The 18,685-nt window shown below is 40.4% G+C and overlaps 1 protein-coding gene and 1 long non-coding RNA gene across 3 annotated transcripts; both read left to right on the top strand.

Moving 5' to 3' along the window:
• The first annotated feature begins 252 nt into the window (after positions 1-252).
• LOC146665235 (interferon-induced transmembrane protein 1-like) lies at positions 253-9,641 on the top strand. 2 transcript variants are annotated; one of them, XM_085412778.1, is made up of 3 exons: positions 253-780; positions 7,282-7,508; positions 7,709-9,641. In XM_085412778.1, the coding sequence occupies exons 1-3, from the start codon at positions 603-605 to the stop codon at positions 7,862-7,864; spliced, it is 561 nt and encodes a 186-aa protein (XP_085268904.1). In that variant the 5' UTR covers positions 253-602; the 3' UTR covers positions 7,865-9,641. The 2 variants fall into 2 exon arrangements, with proteins under 2 accessions (XP_085268904.1, XP_085268905.1); XM_085412779.1 differs by lacking the exon at positions 253-780 and adding an exon at positions 6,382-6,664.
• A 6,298-nt stretch (positions 9,642-15,939) lies between these two features.
• Positions 15,940-18,231, top strand: LOC146665234 (uncharacterized). Its single transcript, XR_014912585.1, has 3 exons — positions 15,940-16,101; positions 16,848-17,074; positions 17,478-18,231. It is a non-coding gene; the product is annotated as an uncharacterized LOC146665234 (long non-coding RNA).
• The last annotated feature ends 454 nt before the right edge of the window (positions 18,232-18,685 follow it).

Here is an 18,685-nt window from a genome sequence, read left to right as displayed (position 1 = left end):
GTATATCGGAGGGAAATAAAGAACTGTAATCCGATCTATTAAATATCACAAAAGCACCTCACAAAACTTGCGACATGGCGTAACTCAGCTCATAACCTTAGCTTGTCGGAGGAGTATGTGGAGGAGTATTATCTGAATATTACACCCAAAGTTTTAATCTGATGTAAAATTTATAGAAGTCTATTACTGTATATATTAACTATTAAGTCTAATATTTTTAACCAAGATGGCGGCGCGTGAACAACGCGAGGCTCAGTGTCTCTCCAGAATCTGCTATTTAGCGGTTTTTTTATCTACTTTTAACCGGATTATTCGTCCAGAATTGCTGTGCGTTGCTGACCTACAGCAGACAAGAGCTTCTGGACATCTGGACTCACAACTCCAACAGTTTTATCGCCGATCTCCGACTCACCCCAGAGATCTCCAGAACACCGGAGGCTGCCCACTCTCCCCGGCTGGGCGGAAGTGCACGCAGACGGCGCCGAGATCGTAAACAAAGGCGAGGTAGGCGCGGAGGGCTATGGGCTAAGCTAAAGCTAACACCACACCGGCTGCCTTTACCCAGTATTTTTCTCGCCAATGTCCGCTCTCTGGCAAACAAAATGGATGAGATACGGCTCTCCATCACTAACAACAGACGGATTATGGACTCAAATGTCATGTTTTTCACCGAAACATGGCTGAACAACAGCTGCCCGGACAATGCTATCGAGTTAGCAGGACGCCACACACACCGAGCCGACAGGCTAGCAGATGACTCCGGCAAGACCAGAGGTGGAGGTTTGTGCATTTATATTAACAATGCTTGGTGCATGAACTCCACTACTACTGAGAGTCACTGCTCACCTAATGCGGAGTTTTTAATGGTCAAATGCAGACCTTATTATCTCCCCAGAGAATTCACTTCGATCATACTCACTGCCGTGTATATACCCCCCGACGCTAATGCTAGGTTGGCCATGAAAGAACTTTCTGCAGCCATTAACAAACACCAGAATAAACACCCCGAGGCTGCTTTTATTGTTGCTGGCGACTTCAACCACACCAACTTAAAGACAGTCCTCCCCAGATTCCACCAACATGTCTCCTGCCACACCAGAGGAGACAAGACTTTAGACCATGTGTATTCCAACCTGGCTGGAGCCTACAAAGCCACACCCCTCCCCCACATTGGACAATCGGACCATCTCTCCCTGTTCCTCACACCACGGTATTCACCACTCATCCAACGTGTGAAACCTGCTGTGAGGACAATTAAAGTGTGGTCAGAGGGGACAGACGCAGTGCTCCAGGACAGATTTAAAAACACAGACTGGAATATGTTCACCCACACAGACCTGGACCAGTACGCCTCATCTGTACTGGATTACATCTCCAAAACCACAGACAGTGTCACCACCCAGAAACGGATCACCATGTACCCCAACCAGAAGCCTTGGATGAACCGGGATGTTCGTCTCCTCCTGAAGGCCCGCAACACTGCCTTTAGGTCAGGAGATGCACACGCCTACAGTACAGCCAGGGCTAATCTAAAGAAGGGCATCAAAAAAGCCAAACACCATTACAAAAAGAAGGTAGAAGAACACTTCTCCAACTCCAACCCCTGACGCATGTGGCAAGGACTCCAGACCATCACAGACTACAGGACCACCAAACCCTCTCCCGCATCCTCTGATGTCTCCTTCCTAAACGAGCTCAACAACTTTTATGCTCGTTTTGAGCGAGGGAACCCCACAACCACAACCAAAGCAGACATGACGCCAGACCACCAACCTATGACTCTCTCCCCCACCGATGTAGGAGCGGTGCTGAGCAGGATCAATGTCCACAAGGCTGCAGGCCCTGATGGCATCCACGGGCGTGTTCTCAGAGCGTGTTCTGGGGAGCTTGCAGGAGTGCTCACAGACATATTCAATCTGTCCTTGGCCCACGCTGTGGTACCGGCCTGCTTCAAATCCACCTCCATCGTCCCGATACCCAAAAACTCCAACCCATCTTGCCTCAATGATTACCGCCCAGTAGCACTCACCCCCATCATCACTAAGTGCTTAGAGCGACTGGTCCTAGCACACTTCAAATCCTGTCTCCCCCCCACCCTGGACCCCCACCAATTCGCATACCGCCGGAACAGGAGCACAGAGGATGCAGTCTCCATCGCACTGCACTCTGTCCTCTCACACCTGGACAACAACAACACCTACGCCAGAATGCTGTTTATAGACTTCAGTTCAGCATTCAATACAATCCACCCCTCACAACTCATCAGGAAACTGACAGACCTGGGTATCAGTTCCCTCATCTGCAAATGGTTACTGGACTTCCTGACCAACCGCCCCCAACATGTCCGGCTGGATAACCGCTGCTCATCTACCATCACAATGAACACCGGTGTACCACAAGGCTGTGTGATGAGCCCTTTCCTCTACTCCCTCTTCACCCACGACTGCAGACCTGCTGATGGTTCCAACACCATCATTAAGTTTGCAGATGACACCACGGTGATTGGCCTCATCAGTGACAACGATGAGGCCGCCTACAGGGAGGAGGTGGATCGTCTGGCTGAGTGGTGCGACAAACAACCTGCTGCTTAACACCGAGAAGACCAAGGAGCTCATCGTGGACTACAGGAGGAATGCTGACCCACATCCACCCATCCACATTAAGGGGACGGCTGTGGAGCGTGTGAGCAGCTTCAAGTTCCTGGGAGTCCACATCTCCGAGGATCTCACCTGGACGACCAACTGCTCCAAGCTGGTCAAGAAGGCTCACCAGCGCCTCTTCTTCTTGAGGACTCTGAGGAAGAACCACCTGTCCTCAGACATCCTGGTGAACTTCTATCGCTGCACCATCGAGAGCATCCTGACCAACTGTATAACAGTCTGGTACGGGAACTGCTCTGCCTCGGACCGGAAGGCGTTGCAGAGGGTCGTGAAAACTGCCCAGCGCATCGCCGGAGCACCACTTCCTGCCATAAAAGACATCTACAGGAAGCGGTGTCTGAAAAGGGCTGGGAAAATCATCAAAGACCCCAGTCACCCATCACATGGACTCTTCACCCTCCTGCCCTCTGGGAGGCGCCACAGGAGCCTCCGGACTAAGACCACCAGGTACCGGAACAGCTTCTTCCCCACAGCTGTCAGACTCCTGAACTCTGCCTCCTGACATCTGACCCACGTTAAACTCATGGACTGAACATACACACACCCACAATGGACAACTGTACCCTCAAACACAATAATAACATGGACTGAACCACCACTCACAACCACTAGCACTTTATATAGCCTCTGTAGAAACTATCTACACCCTCACTTATCTTAACTGCACTAATGTATAGCTCTGTGTAAATAATCATTCTGTACATTCGATAATCTTTAATCCTACAACTGTTTACAACTTGCATAGTTCCCATTTCTGTATAGCTGTATATCCCAGATTCTGTAAAGTTATTTATTTCATATTCTGTATAGTTTTTCATATTTATATCCTGTTCATATCCTGTACATAGCTTGTACTCACTACAGCCTGTACATACTTATAGTTATAGAATATTCACAACATACTTCATACCGTGTACATTATAACATACCATAATAGACCCATTTCTGTAATATACTCACATATCTATATTATTGCTAATATATATTGTAATATATCTATATCACTAAAGCACTTCTGGATGGATGCAAACTGCATTTCGTTGCCCTGTACCTGTGCATGTGCAATGACAATAAAGTTGAATTCTATTCTATTCTATTCTAATTCTATATACCCTAGTAAGCTATAGTACTTTTTCCTTTGGGAAGGTACCATCTGTGCAGTCTGCAATTCTGTTAAAGAAAGATGTTGAATCTATTTAAATATTGTAGAAAATAATTGATTTCTGTGCATTTCTTTTTTACAGGTACATTAAATTAAAGTTGATTATGTCATCACGAGGCGGAGGGTGGGGGGTGGTTCCCTATTTTTTTTTTTGCAGGGAGTTGGCAACGCTATCAGTTAGGTTGTTTAATAGTTCTGCTAAGTACTCTTTAAAATACCAGAATAGGGAGGATGGTGTAGGTTTAAGTTTATTAGATTGATCAGCATTACTGAACTATGAAATATTTTGGGTGCAGTGTGTTTTTGAATACAGATATAACAGAATAGCTTCAGTGTTTTGTTTTTTAAAGCTTAAGTATGAACTTATACAAAATGCAGCAAGATATTAAAAACAGTTTTATTGATTAAAAAATACACTATATCGGCTTCATATTGGTATCGACAGATATCCAAATTTATGATATCAGTATCGGACATAAAAACGTGGTATCAGACCATCTCTACCTTAAACCACAGTATTTAACATTGTCCCCTGAAAACTACAAACTTAACATAACAACACAGTGTGTTAAGTGGCAGTTGTGTTTGTTTGGTAATTAATTATGTCTTTATTGTATTTATTGATCACACCTACCCTACTATGAGTGTTTTGTCTTGCAAAAGTCAGGCCTCAACAACTGTATTTTGCTTCTTCTCCATCTCATTTGTATTTTATCTGTTTCACCACCAAGTGGCCAAACTCGCACTCTCTAAGATTGCGTTAAACAGTCTGGTCTAAAGATTCACTTCTAAAATGTCCATTTGATATTATTACATTAATTATAAACTCATGGAGTTATAAACTACAAAATTAGTTAGAAAATATAACAATAAAGAAAAATGGTGTTTGGTGATATTTGGTGAGTTGGCAGATCATTTCAACAGCTCAAAAATATCAACAAACGAACCTTTTTAGTGCTTTAAATGAAAATGTACATTACTGTATTTCCCAGGGAAAAATCATGTCTGACACATGAACTTGTACAGGGCGAAAGTCCTGGTATATCCTGGAAAGATAATAAATCACGGGGCTAACACTGAGTTAGATCTTATTGAGTTGAGCTGGCTAAGTTCACAAAGGGCAAAGAAACACAGAGCAGCATCAGCACAGTTTAGCTGACAGTACAAATTATCATGATCACTTATTTCTATGCAATTATATTCCCTATATGTCCAATCTTAGGGTGCTCCCACCAGCCAAACCCCACTTTAACTCTAAGGCAGAGGTTCCCAAAGTGTGGGGCCCGCCCCGCAGAGCCATTGAGAGAGGGGGGGGGGCTGTATGAAAAAAAAAAAAAAAAAAAGAACGCTTGGACACTGCTAGCATCATGGACACACAAACGCAAAGCAGGAGATGAAGCATCGCCAAATATGTTTCTGAACCAACTTCCTTCCAAGCCAAAGACTACAAAATATGGTGAAGCATATCTTCCCTCTGGCTTCACCTGCACAAGTGCCAAGGTAGGTCTCCCCTGCAGAATTGGGTTTCCCTGCGTCGGGAGCATGGGCTCTCCAAATCACGGACAAACAGTATCCCACATTCTTGATTTTTAGTTCACAAGCACTTCTTGTAATAACTAACTACTCCTGACGTTTTGGAGCTGTTAGCTCTTTATACAGTAAAGTTACAGTGGGATACAAATGATATCGCGCTCATCCTGCCACAATTTGTTCCCCCGGTTCAAATCATGGACAAACAGTATCCCACAGTTGTTTATGTTTTTTAACCCATTTTGCAGAGGCATTGAAAAATGTAGCTTTAGCTCTTTCCACAGACTTTCAGCTGGATTCAGGTCAAGTGACTTTGGCTTTATTTTCTTTCTCTAAAAAAAGCTGAAAGTGAGCAGATTTTTATCAAGATAGTCTTTGTATATTTTTAATTTCATCCTTCCTTCAATTATACGAAGCCTGTCAGTCCCGCTTGCTGAAAAACATCCCTACACCATCATATTCTAACCTCCAGATTCCACTTGGTCTGGTGTTTGTGGAGTGATATGCAGTGCCTTTTGACCTCCAAACATGGTGTGTATTGTAGCATCTCATCTGGTCTCGTCTGACCAGATTATATTCTCAGAGTATTTCACAGGCTTGTCTAAATGTTGTTTAGCAAAGTTTAAACGCTCTTCAACTTGCTTTTTCTTCAGCAATGGAATCTTGCATGGTGCATAAAGGTCACAGTGGTTGACCTCATTACTTACTGTCTTTGAAACAATTTTCCATGCTGATTCCAGATCTTTCTGTAGTGCTCCACAGGTGCACTACTTTCTTGGCAACTGGATAACTCTTCTGGTAATTCTTTTCACTCCTCTGTGTCCTGACCTCCAGTGTCATGATTTTACTTGCCTTTTTTGCATCTCCATTTCATCGTGTGTTCAAAATTCTTTCCCTGTACTGTTTCTCATTAGAACACATAATTTATGGACATCTACTGGATGGATTGGTACTGACATCTGCTGAGAATTTCATGTCAATACCACCTTTCAAAATATATTTACTTAGAAAAGTGTTCAATGTTTGTTTTACCTTCTGTATCTCTGACCATCACTGTAACAACAAAGGCTGTGTTGAACTTCCTTCCTTATCCTGTTTGATCATGCCAATGACGCAAATTCCTGAACCCACACAGCACAACACAAATGTAAAACGAAACCAACGTCTGCTTTCACTTCCTGTATGCTGAGCACACTGTTACGCTCACATAATTAGAGACGGCTGAGAGCAATGACCGACATGTTTCGTGATACTGGAAACGAAGATCGGGTTGTCTTAGTAGAGTCTGAGGAGAGGCACGATGAACTTCAAAGTAGGAAAACTTTTTAATTTCCATTTCCTTTTGTGTCTGTGTAGCTGTGTCTGTGTAGCAATGCTGTCTGTTTTCATGATGAGGCTGTTGCACAATGGGGGAATCTTGTGAAAGACTTTTTCTTGAAGTTTCTCTGCCATATATTGAAGATGTGACATAAGAATCTTTATGTTTCTCTTTGGTTGTAATCAAAATTGAATTTTTGTGGCTGTGGTGGTTAGTACAGTTTTCAGAAGACGACATCTGCATTTGTTCTGTGTTAAATGTAGGCTTCAGAATTGGGGGAGGGGCGGTAGGTGATGTTTATGTGCTCAAGCCCTCTGACACTCAGCATATTTCATCCAGCATGTCAGACCTGTTAAATGTAAAAAGCAGAAGAGAGATTTTATCACTGTGCGTAAGCAGATTTTTCATTCATAATTCAAAGATTTAAGAAAAATTCAGTTGCGAGGACACAACAACCTTTTGGAAAAGCCTGGACCCCAAAGACACAACTGTTACTGTTCAGTTTCTAACAGAGACAACTGCTTTAACTCTCTCACTGCCCAAAGACTTCAAAAATGAAATGATCAATGTCAGTAACTCTTTTCAATATCTTTCCTCTCTCCAAACTGCAGCTGAGCTCAGACCAGTGAGAGCAATGAAACCTCCAGCTTATGTTCCAATGCAGGTGAGGACCTATGATGGGCCCTCTGGACAGCCTGGAGGATCTGTATTGGTTCAGCACACCAGTGTGAACATCGTCACTGAGCCTCCAAAGGACCATATTATCTGGTCCCTCCTCTGCTTTGCCTACTCAAACCCCTGTTGTCTTGGACTTGCAGCTCTCATTTATTCTATCAAGGTGAGGTTAATTAAATCAGTTTTTTGAGCATCTGTTATTCTTCTGAGTGTTTGTGTCTGTGTGTGTGCATGAATAAATATATCAGTTTTTAACTGTCTGCTTACTATGACCTACATTATATTGATTTGACCATATAGATCAAGTTAATATCCATGAACTCCAACTACACTTTTACAATCTATATGTTTCTGTCCTTTTAGGCCAGAGACCGGAAGGTGGTTGGAGATTTGGAGGGTGCACGGCATTATGGGGCCACTGCTCGCCAGCTTAACGTCACCTCCACAATCCTGGTTGCCCTTGGACTCCTGTTTTTCATCATTACGATGATAGTTGTATTGGAAGGGGTATATCATTAAACTCTCAAAGTAACAAACCCTGACAAAACGCTTCCTTTTAACAGATTGCAGTGCATTGCTTGCTGCTGTGACTTTGGATTTGGATGATAAATATTAACATCAATTTTATTATCAGTCTTCATTATGAGATTTTGACTATGATTTGTCTCTGTTGGCAAGTCTTTTGTTTGGAAAAGATCACATTTCATATATATTGTTTTTTCATATTTCAGTGAAGGTAAATGCATATAAAGATGATTTTTAGCCAATTAAATTAATGTTTGTGCCTATCTATCTACACCCAGGTGAAAAATAAGCACACTGCATTTGGCGTCTGCTAAATTACATACGGAACAATGAATGACAGTATACGGAATTCTTCTTTGTTCACAAAAACCTTTTTTCTGTAGCTGTGGATCATGCTGCATATTCACTGACAGGGATCTCAGCTCATTCATGGCAGGAAAATCTTTTTATTGAGATGTTTCATTTTCCACTCACTAATATTCCACAGAAACAGTGTGGACATTTCATCCCCTTAGAATTTGTTCGATTTAGAGAATTAAGAGTTGATTTGTATGCTATGTTATAATAAATATAATCTTTGAGATTTAACCCTTTAAAGCCGGTCGGAGCGGACACGCTCCATTTTGCGTAACTATTTTTAAATCCCGGTAGCACTGCAACCACGTAAGCTAGCGCAATAATTTTTTTTGCATATGAAACCGGAGGAGTTGTTCTTACATCTTATGCCATCAGCTTGTCCTAGGTCACAGTTTCCTTCCACATATAGCTTTGCAAAAACTGCATAAAAAGCACTTGCAGCAACAAAAACATAATATTCCAGAAACACGCTTTGCCGATCCGATCAGCTGTTTGTAACACTTCCTACGTCCATCAGCGTGAACTGTCGCATGTCCGCCATGACCTGCCCGAAACCAGAAGTGACGTCATTTTGCGCCAATGTAGTTTTTTTTTTTACCATCGGGGACTTATGAGCCTATACTTGTGTTTTTAAAAGTTATGTTTGACTTTATGACTTTCTGTGTCGTTTCTGGGATGCTTAGGACTCTTATTGCACTGCTGGAAATAGTTTATTTTGATGCATATGCTGTTATTTTGCAAATTTGCATTATAATATTTATTTTCGTTTTTCCTGCAATATATGAAAATTGGTGTATTTCAAAAATAAAACTATGAAGACACTTAAAATTAATCTTCTGTGATGGGAAACTAGTTTGTGCAACTTTTTTGTATTTACAGTTTTGAGGGATAAGCCTCTTAAATTTCTCTAACTAGAAATATATGTTAAAAAAACAAAAACAATTTTCAATTTTTTTGTAGTTTATTGCACTTTTTGGCAATTTATGTAATTACTATGCACTTAATGCAGACATATTATTAAAGTTTGGGCTATAATGGTTGTATTGATGTATAGCAACTTGAAATGCTCCCAAAAATGGCTCCACAGCATGTAAAAATATAATATAAGCTCTGGCGGACTTGGTTCTATGGTAGGTCTTAAAGGGTTAAATGGTGTTGGACTGTAACTCATTAAAAATGTATTTCCTAGGGTTGGGTTTTTTGTTTGTTTTTTAGATTCCATTGATTTCCAGGAGCTCTTGTAGCCTCGATAGCAATTCCTTCTTCCTTTTTAGAAATGAATATTGTAGTTTAATATCTTAGAATGGAAATAGTCTACTTCTGAGGAATTGTTGTTTTCAGGTTTATTTCCAGTTGAGTAGATTTTTTGGTCGTTACACTAAACTGACCATCTTAACTCAATAAATGTATCACACTTGGGAATCTTCTTCTTTCACTGCCCACTTTAGGAGTTTCAACAGCAGATCATCTTTCTCCATCTCACCCCATCCCTTGCATCCTCCTCTGTTACACCAACCCTCTATACACTATACCCTTGAATCTTTTCTGTGGTCTTCCTATTTACTTATGAAGCCATACTACTACTCACTGATGGTCACCTCTCTCTCCGTAAACTTTTTTCACCAACTCTTTCCTGCAGCTTCAATATATGGCACAGTTTTGCACATCTCCCTTGTCCTTAAAAACTGGAACCAGTCCACTTCTTCTCCATTCCTCTGCCATCCTCTCACTCTTCCCAGGAGGGTGGCACGGATGCCCCTCCGGTGGTCCTCCTTGGGGTCTCACACTCTTGGGCCTGGATCTCCTCCATACCTGCTTCATGCCCTGGGGAACTGGGCTATGGCTCCCCATACCCTCTAGCAGATCGTTACATGGAGAAACCTTTTGAATACAAGCGTGCTCATCCATACAGGTGTGCACACGGGTGTTCACTGTTCATAGACACAAAGTACACTTTTCTTGGCTTCTACCTCAAAGCAAATTGTGCGCTGTCGATCCTGCATGCTCCACAACAACATTCAATATTTAGTATTAACTGTTATTTACTGTTAGCTAGAATATTGTGATGGTGTTGTGTTTATAATGTTGCTCTTTCTTTGCTTGTTTTCTCCTTTTTCCTTTTTTTTTTCTCTCAATGGGTGATCCGGGAGATTTCTTTCTTTGTAAGTGCCCTTTCTCACTGTCCCGCTTCTCCTCTGTTTTTCTTTTCCTTCATCTTTCTTTCTCCCTTTCCAATCCCCAATCCATGTCTGTCCCATCTGTAACAACTGAAAATAAAATAAAACAAAAATAAATAGTAACAACAAAGGTCGATCAAATGGACCAATATGGCAAGGCCGTGATGCTCCACTTGTTAAAGTAAATCCTTCCTGGCTGTCAGACAACAATTCTGACGGCTAAAGAACCAAATAGGACAGGCAAAAAAAAAAAAGGGATTGCGTCAAACAGTCTGGTCTAATGGTCCACTGCTAAAATATCCATTTAATATTATTATATTAATTATAAAATAACTGAGTTACAAACTACAAAATTAGTTAGAAAATGTAAAGATAAATAAAGATAACCTTACGCACCCCTATGATATGCACCGTATTTTGGATGGAATCCAATAGAATGATACTCCTGGTGGTAACACACATTCCAGCCATGTATTCCAGCCCTAACCCTAACCTTAATCCTAACTTAACCCTACCCATAATCTTATTCCTAACTCTGTCTCAGACCTTCGGACAGTGCACATCTCTATTGAGAGCCCTTCAACAGCCACAACTTCACTTTTTTTTTTCTCTTTTCATGTGCTTCTCACCTGAGGAAAGCCAAATCTTGGCCAAAACATGGCAGTACAAGCACACGCATCATTGATTATTTTATTTGAGGAGTTTTAATGTATTTTTTTTTCATTTTTGTTCATTAATAAATATATAAATAAAGTTTTATTTTCATATAAACACATAAAAATACATTTATTAAATAACATAACAGATTAAATTTCATTTTATTTACTTAGAATAACAAAGCAAACAGGGGACACAAAGTACACACAAATAATAAACAACACAGGATGAAATCTCACGAAAAAACCAGGGCTCATAAATATTTTGTACTTGTAAATCAGGATTTGTATGTGTAAAAAGAATTTGTGTGTGCGTAAAAAAGATTTTTGTGAGGACTTTGCCAAAAAATACGTGTGAATAGTGTGAATACAAGTAAAAATGGTAAATGGCCTGCATTTGTATAGCACTTTTCTAGTCCCTAAGGACCCCAAAGCGCTTCACACTACATTCAGTCATTCACCCATTCACACACACATTCACACACTGGCGATGGCAAGCTACATTGTATATTGTATATTATTATTATTATTACTCTCAACAAGCAGCGGTGCTGCCGTTGGGAACTTGACCCATACCAAAGCGCTTACAGACGGAGGATAGTCCTCCCCCAGCTGCTATCAGGGCAGGAGATGTTCACACCCCTGCGTCCAAACTGCAAATGAATCGCGCATGAGCAAAGCCGCTGCTCCCGCACTGACTGTAACACAGTCAGTTCTTATTTTACTCTTATGCTGCTTTGTGGATCACAAGGTTTAAAACTACTTGTAAGCGCCAGACGTCTGCTTTATATTTTTATTTACGATTGAGTTCATGTTTGTTTTATAATTCATAGATTCATTACATAAGTCATCTTTTCAGTATTAATAAATGTGAAAATATATGTGTTTACATAAAGTAATTTTAAGTCACTGTTTTGGGATTGGAACCTAAAAGGGGGTACCTCTCACTTTAAGTATGTAAGTGCAATAGTAGCATGAAACCCTGTATGAGAGGGAAGGGGAGGAGCATGGACAGACAGGTTAGGAGTCAAACACTAAATGACGTCATTGCGTAATTTGCATATAATTGGTCATGCTAATATAATTGTAACCTACGTTGTTGGAGAGAGAAATAACATCGTGGAAGAGACATAAAGTGAGTAAAAACGTCCTAAATGCATTTAGAATTTATTTAGAACTACAAATTAAATTTATTTTAGCAATTATTGTTTTTTTTAATGTCACAATTCCAACCCTGCTCCTTTATCCGGGCTTGGACCGGCAAAAGTGACCCGAAATAGGCACTCTGGTGGACTTACTTTGTGTGTGTGTGTGTGTGTGTGTGTGTGTGTTTATAAGTAGTTTTAAACCTCGTGATCTACAAAACAGCATAACAGTAAAAGAAGAATTTACTGCGTTACAGTGCGGGATCAGCGGCTTCGCTCATGCGCGGTTCATTTGCAGTTCGGATGCGTAGGTGTGAACATCTTCTGCTCTGATAGCAGCTGGGGGAGGACTATCCTCCGCCCGTGAGCGCTTTGGAACGGGCGAGGTGCCCACGGCAGCACCTGCTGCTTGTTGAGAGTAAAAGCGATACCCGCTTTCAGGTCAAAAAGTCGTCATAAATAAGTCTCCAATAACACCAGAAAAAGTCGCCAGATTTGTCACTAGTCGCTTTTTAGAAAAAAAGTCGCTAAGGGGGTCTGAAAACTCGCTAAATATAGCGACAAAGTCGCTAAAGTGGCAACACTGCCCTCCAATAGCCAAACCCATCTGTTCTCTGATTGGATTGTTAAATTTGTAATTGACATGACATTGGCCAATCAGATGAAAGGAAGAAAAATAGGGTCAAAATTCATACTTGTAACTTGAAACTTGAGTGCAGAGTTTCACATGTATTTTTTGGCTAAGTCCTCACACAAATCTTTTTTACACACACACAAATCTTTTTTACACACACACAAAAAATTCTTTTTAGACATACAAATCCTGATTTACAAGTACAAAACTGATTTACAAGTACAAAAAATTTATGACCACAATTTGAGCCCATAGAAGAACACTTCCCAGGAATTTTCCGGGGTCACACGGGGCACGCTGTTGGGGGATGGGCAGTGCCCTTCTTGTCTCCCGGCTGATGACAGGCTCAGTCCTCAGTTCATAACCTTATTCTTAACCTTAACCACAACTTTAATCATATTAGATAGGGTTTTCCAAAGTGATTCATGATGAGAAAGTAAAATAAATGCACATGTGTAGATTAATTCCAAATGGTTCTCATGTTTCCACAAGTGTAACATACCGGCGATTTGTCACGTAGCGTCGGTATGTTATATTTTGGGATGAGGACGTCTGACCAGCGTGATACGTCAGGTGAGACGTCATTCAGGTCTGGTACCTGAAATTAACCTGGTATAAAAATATAAATATAATAAAAATATAGTTTTCATCCATGCATTTTTGCAGTATTATTACTTGACGTCTTAATTTTCTTTGTAATGAAATAGAATAGTGTTTCAACAAGTCCTTTGACAAATGCTTTGACTCCATGCGCATCAAAAAGTTTTAAATATTAAGGTATGTGATTGTCACTCTGCTGTAGTACAGCTCTGCGTTATCTCCTGAGAAAGCGGAGCTGTGCACTTTATATAGAAATGTATAGTTTTTGTAGAATGAGCCTTACTGAATAAAATGCCAGCAATGACAGTATTTAAATCTTTTTCTGCTCCTAAATTTCCCCCTCCATCAAAATGTGAACACCAAGAAAACCAAAGAGATCATTTTCATCTTCAGAAGGCACAGCACTGACTTGGCCCCCCCCTTTGTGGAAAGGGTCCACAACTTCTGGTTTCTTGTCATCCTCATCTCTGCTGAGATCTCCTGGACAGACAACATCACAGCGGCCGTCAAGAAGGCCAGCAGCGGCTGAACTTCCTGAGAGTCCTCAAGAAGTACAAAACAGACTCCAACCTGCTGCTGACCCTCTACCACACCTCCATTAAGAGCCTGCTAACATACTGCATCACAGTAAGGTATGGCAGCTGCACTAAGGGGTATAGAGTGAGGCTTCAGTTGAGTAGTCAAGTTAGCTCAGAAGATCATCGGCTGCCCTCTCCCCTCCCTGATGGACATTTATTCCTCCCGCTGTCTCAGCAGGCAATGAACATAATCAACAACATTTCCCCACCCTGGCTTTGACCTGTTCAACCTGCTTCCCTCAGCGAAGCACTACAGGTGCATCAGCACAAAGACCCACAGACTCAAGAACAGAAGCCATAACCACCCTGAACTCACACATGCACCAATAACACAGTTCCACCGCCTATTTCAAGACTTCCCTCTATAAACCACCACAGAGTAATAACCCAAACTGTATATGCACAAGACTATTTATTTACATATTTGTTTCCTTTTTCCCGGATTTGTTTATTTTGTGGATTTTATATATGTATATATATATATTTTTTTCTAAATACTGTTCATATGTATATAGTGCTGCAGAAACTGTGCACCTCGCCCCCATTTCTTCTCCCACATGTTAGCACTGAGTTTGAGATGCTCTGTATCTCATTGTACATCTGTATAGTGACAATAAAGGCATTCTATTCTATTCTATTCTATTCTATTCTATTCTAAAATACAGTCAGTGTTGATCAGAGGATGATGCCATTTGGAGCCTACAAATAAAGTGACACTATTAACCTTTTCTTTGTAGTTTCAATTATACGAAGCATGTTGGTCCCATTTGTTGAAGAACATCCCCACACCATCATCTTCGTACCTCCAGACTTCACTGTTGGTCTGGTATTTTTGGGATGATATGCAGTGCCTTCTGACCTCCAAAACACGGTGTGTATTGTAGCATTGTCATGGTCCTGGCTCATTTTGACCCAGCGTTCTTAGTTTTCTTGTGTTTTTGTATTTTGTTCTTTATTTATTCCATGGTTTCTAAGTTGTTCTGTTAAGATGTTGCTTATTAGATTTCCCCTCGTTACTTTACCCCCTGTGTGCCCCCTCTGTGTATCTGTGAGTCTCGTTTCTCCTCCTTGTGTTTTATTTCATGTTTTCCTCAGCCCGCTGTGTCTGTGTTCTCTCCCCCTCTCTGGTCTGCGTCTCTGTATACTTCCTGTTTTACTTTGATAGTCTCCCGTCAGTGTGCGTCAGTGTTGTGTTTGCTCCTGCCATGTCTCGCTATGATTATCACTGTCACCTGTGTTCCCCGTTAACAGTCTGTGAATTTATGTCCACGTCTCCCTCAGTTCTGTGTCGCGTCGTCAATGTCTCATCCCTGAAGCTGTGTGATTTTTCCCTGTGTTTCCTCGGTCCTCAGTTTAGCATTCCCAGTCTAGTTTTGTATCATTGTTAAACCTGCAATAAAGCAGTGATTTTTGAGTTCAATTCTGTTTCCATGAGTTTTGCGTTTGGGTCCTCACCTGCCTGTGCACAGCCAGTTCATGACAAGCATCTCATCTGGTCTCATCTGACCAGACAATATCCTCAGAGTATTTTACAGGCTTGTCTAAATGTTGCTCAGTAAAGTTTAAATGTTCTTCAAGATGCTTTACCTCATTACTTATTTTCTTTGAAACAATTTTCCATGCTGATTCCAGATCTCCATTTCCTCATGTGTTCAAAATTCTTTCCCTGTAGTGTTTCTCATTAGAGCACATAATTTATGGACATCTACTGGATGGATTGGTACTGACATCTGCTGAGAATTTCATGTCAATACCACCTTTCAAAATATATTTACTTAGAAAAGTGTTCAATATTTGTTTTACCTTCTGTATCTGATTGTCACTGTAACAACAAAGGCTGTGTTGAACTTCCTTCCTTATCCTGTTTGATCATGCCAATGACGCAAATTCCTGAACCCACACAGCACAACACAAATGTGAAACTAAACCACCAACGTCTGCTTTCAACTCCTGTATGCTGAGCACGCTGTTAACTTCACATAATTACAGACGGCTGAGTCCAATGACCGACATGTTTCGTGATACTGGAACTGAAGATCGGGTTGTCTTAGTAGAGTCTGAGGAGAGGCACGATGAACTTCAAAGTAGGAAAACTTTTTAATTTCCATTTCCTTTTGTGTCTGTGTAGCTGTGTCTGTGTAGCAATGCTGTCTGTTTTCATGATGAGGCTGTTGCACAATGGGGGAATCTTGTGAAAGACTTTTTCTTGAAGTTTCTCTTCCATATATTGAAGTTGTGACATAAGAATCTTTATGTTTCTCTTTGGTTGTAATTAATGTAATTGGTGGTGCAGTATTGGTAAGGTTAGTACAGTTTTCATTTTTTTTTTTTTTTTTTTTTTTTTTTGTACAGTTTTCAGAAGAAGACTTCTGCATTTGTTCTGTGCTCACTTATAGAAAAACAATCAAGATGTTAGGGTTGGGGGGGGGGATCTGTTTAATGGCTTCATGTAAAAAGCAGAAGAGAGATTTTATCACTGTGCTTAAGGAAATTTTTGATGTCACTGCATGCTAACTTAGTTTGTGTCACCAACTGTGAGTACAAAATCCTCAAAAAAACGTGTGCTTTGTCCCAAAACATTTATTCACAGTCATATTATTTACATTATTTATTTATTAATTTATTTAGTGAAGTCAGATTTCAGGATTCACAGATTTAGAAAAATTCCGTTGCAAGGACAATGCAACATTTTGGAAATACCTGGACCCCAAAGACACAGCTGTTACTGTTCAGTTTCTAACAGAGACAACTGCTTTGCCCAAAGACTTCAAAAATGAAATCATCAATGTCAGTAACTCTTTTCAATATCTTTCCTCTCTCCAAACTGCAGCGGAGCTCAGACTAGTGAGAGCAATGAAACCTCCAGCTTATGTTCCAATGCAGGTGAGGACCTATGATGGGCCCTCTGGACAGCCTGGAGGATCTGTATTGGTTCAGCACACCAGTGTGAACATCGTCACTGAGCCTCCAAAGGACCATATTATCTGGTCCCTCCTCTGCTTTGCCTACTTAAACCCTTGTTGTCTTGGACTTGCAGCTCTCATTTATTCTATCAAGGTGTGTGTGTGAATATATACATTGTACCTACCTGCCTATCATATCTTACCATATAAATCAAGCTACATGATCATGGCATCGAACACAACCAAAGCTGAAGTGCAAATTTCTTTTTTAAAAACTACAACACTGAAAGAAATATCTTACATTTGTTATACAGTTTACATCATTTCCTACACTGATAGTAACAAAGAAAATATATGGGCACAAAAAAACCCCACCAGTGAAAGAGCACCTGGGATTATTATTATAATTGTTTGCATTTACTAAAAACATGAAGCTTAACTTTGTCAAATAATGAAACTTAGGCTATGCTTAACATTTGCAGTTTCAGTTTACAATGGGATAAAGATAATTACATTATAATTACACCATTACAAACTATATGTTTCTGTCCTTCTAGGCCAGAGACCGGAAGGTGGCCGGAGATCTGGAGGGTGCACAACATCATGGGTTCATTGCCCGTGGGCTTAACATTGCTGCCACAGTCCTGTTTGTCATTGTACTCATGATTTTCTTTATTATAATCAGTGCTTTGTTTGCAAATGCACCTGCTTATGCTCACAGAGAACCATACTATTATCATTTTAACAGAGATTAAGTTGCTTGCTTCTGTGACTTGTTATTAAGCCTCATATTCGGTACAAGAAAAAACACAGCTTCAGACCCACTGTTTAATTTAAAAACTAAAGGTGTGCTCCAATAGTTCATTTTGCTTAGTCTCTCAGTTAGGAACTGTGGCAGTAGTAATAAAAGCTGTTCCAGTTACCCAATTACTAAGGAAAGGTGATTTGGTGCTTCCTTTATTGCTTCCTTTAGCATAGGATACACTGGAGCATCCTTTATGAAAATGAAGAAGAAAAAGGTGTCCCATAAGTCATTGCAACAGACCATCCGGCCATTCATGAAAACAATGGACATAATAAACAAAGTTGCACAGATCGTGTGAATGTTCGTTGTAACATTTTTCTTTTCATTTCATGAACTCCTGGTATATTTCAGCGTTTTTAATAACTGTTTGTTAAATAAATACTTGCTGTTGAGTTGCTTTGCATGTAGAATGCAATATGCTATGTAAGCTCAAGATTTTGATCTACACTGACTGATCAAAGTGTGCTTAAACTTCTCTGTAATAACTGTTCTTTAGTAAAATCTTTCTGTTGTACTACAGTCTTCAGGATTCATTTTTACCTCAGTACAGTCCAGCTGGAGAAAGTGATGGATAGAGGGAATTTTACAGCAGTGAGTTACACTGGATCACATCAGTAAAACACAAGACACATTTTATACACTATGGGGCAGATTTACTAAGTGAGTCCAATTATTGTGATATTGCAATTGCAGTATGATCTATGATCTATTTACAAAGATGCAGGCTGTTCATATCAGTAAAAAACAGCATTCTGTCCAGAATCACAAAAAGTTACCTGAAATCAAAAAGATTAGCTTTTAACAGCTTTTGTTTTCATTGCCCTGCTTGAAAATCATTACTAGATGAGCAGGTTATAGAGGTGTAGTAGCACCCCTTTTAAGAGTTATCATGAAAGAGTCTGATTTTTTTAAAAACAGGAATGTTATACCTGCACATATATTGGCAAAAGTATTCAGGCA

Source organism: Rhamphochromis longiceps, linkage group LG7 (genome assembly GCF_057381845.1).
Source record: "Rhamphochromis longiceps isolate RC_006_pf linkage group LG7, R_longiceps_female_GT1.1, whole genome shotgun sequence".
Classification (NCBI taxonomy): domain Eukaryota; kingdom Metazoa; phylum Chordata; class Actinopteri; order Cichliformes; family Cichlidae; genus Rhamphochromis; species Rhamphochromis longiceps.
The sequence above is the reverse complement of the archived record's forward strand: the minus strand, read 5'-3'. Positions and strand labels throughout refer to the sequence as shown.

Excerpts from the sequence above, each read along its gene's own strand:
- LOC146665235 (XM_085412778.1), top strand. The coding sequence starts at position 603 with ATGGATGAGATACGGCTCTCCATCACTAACAACAGACGGATTATGGAC. Across the intron at positions 781-7,281 it reads CGGCAAGACCAGAGGTGGAG|CTGAGCTCAGACCAGTGAGA; the intron begins GTTTGTGCATTT and ends TCCAAACTGCAG. Across the intron at positions 7,509-7,708 it reads CTCTCATTTATTCTATCAAG|GCCAGAGACCGGAAGGTGGT; the intron begins GTGAGGTTAATT and ends CTGTCCTTTTAG.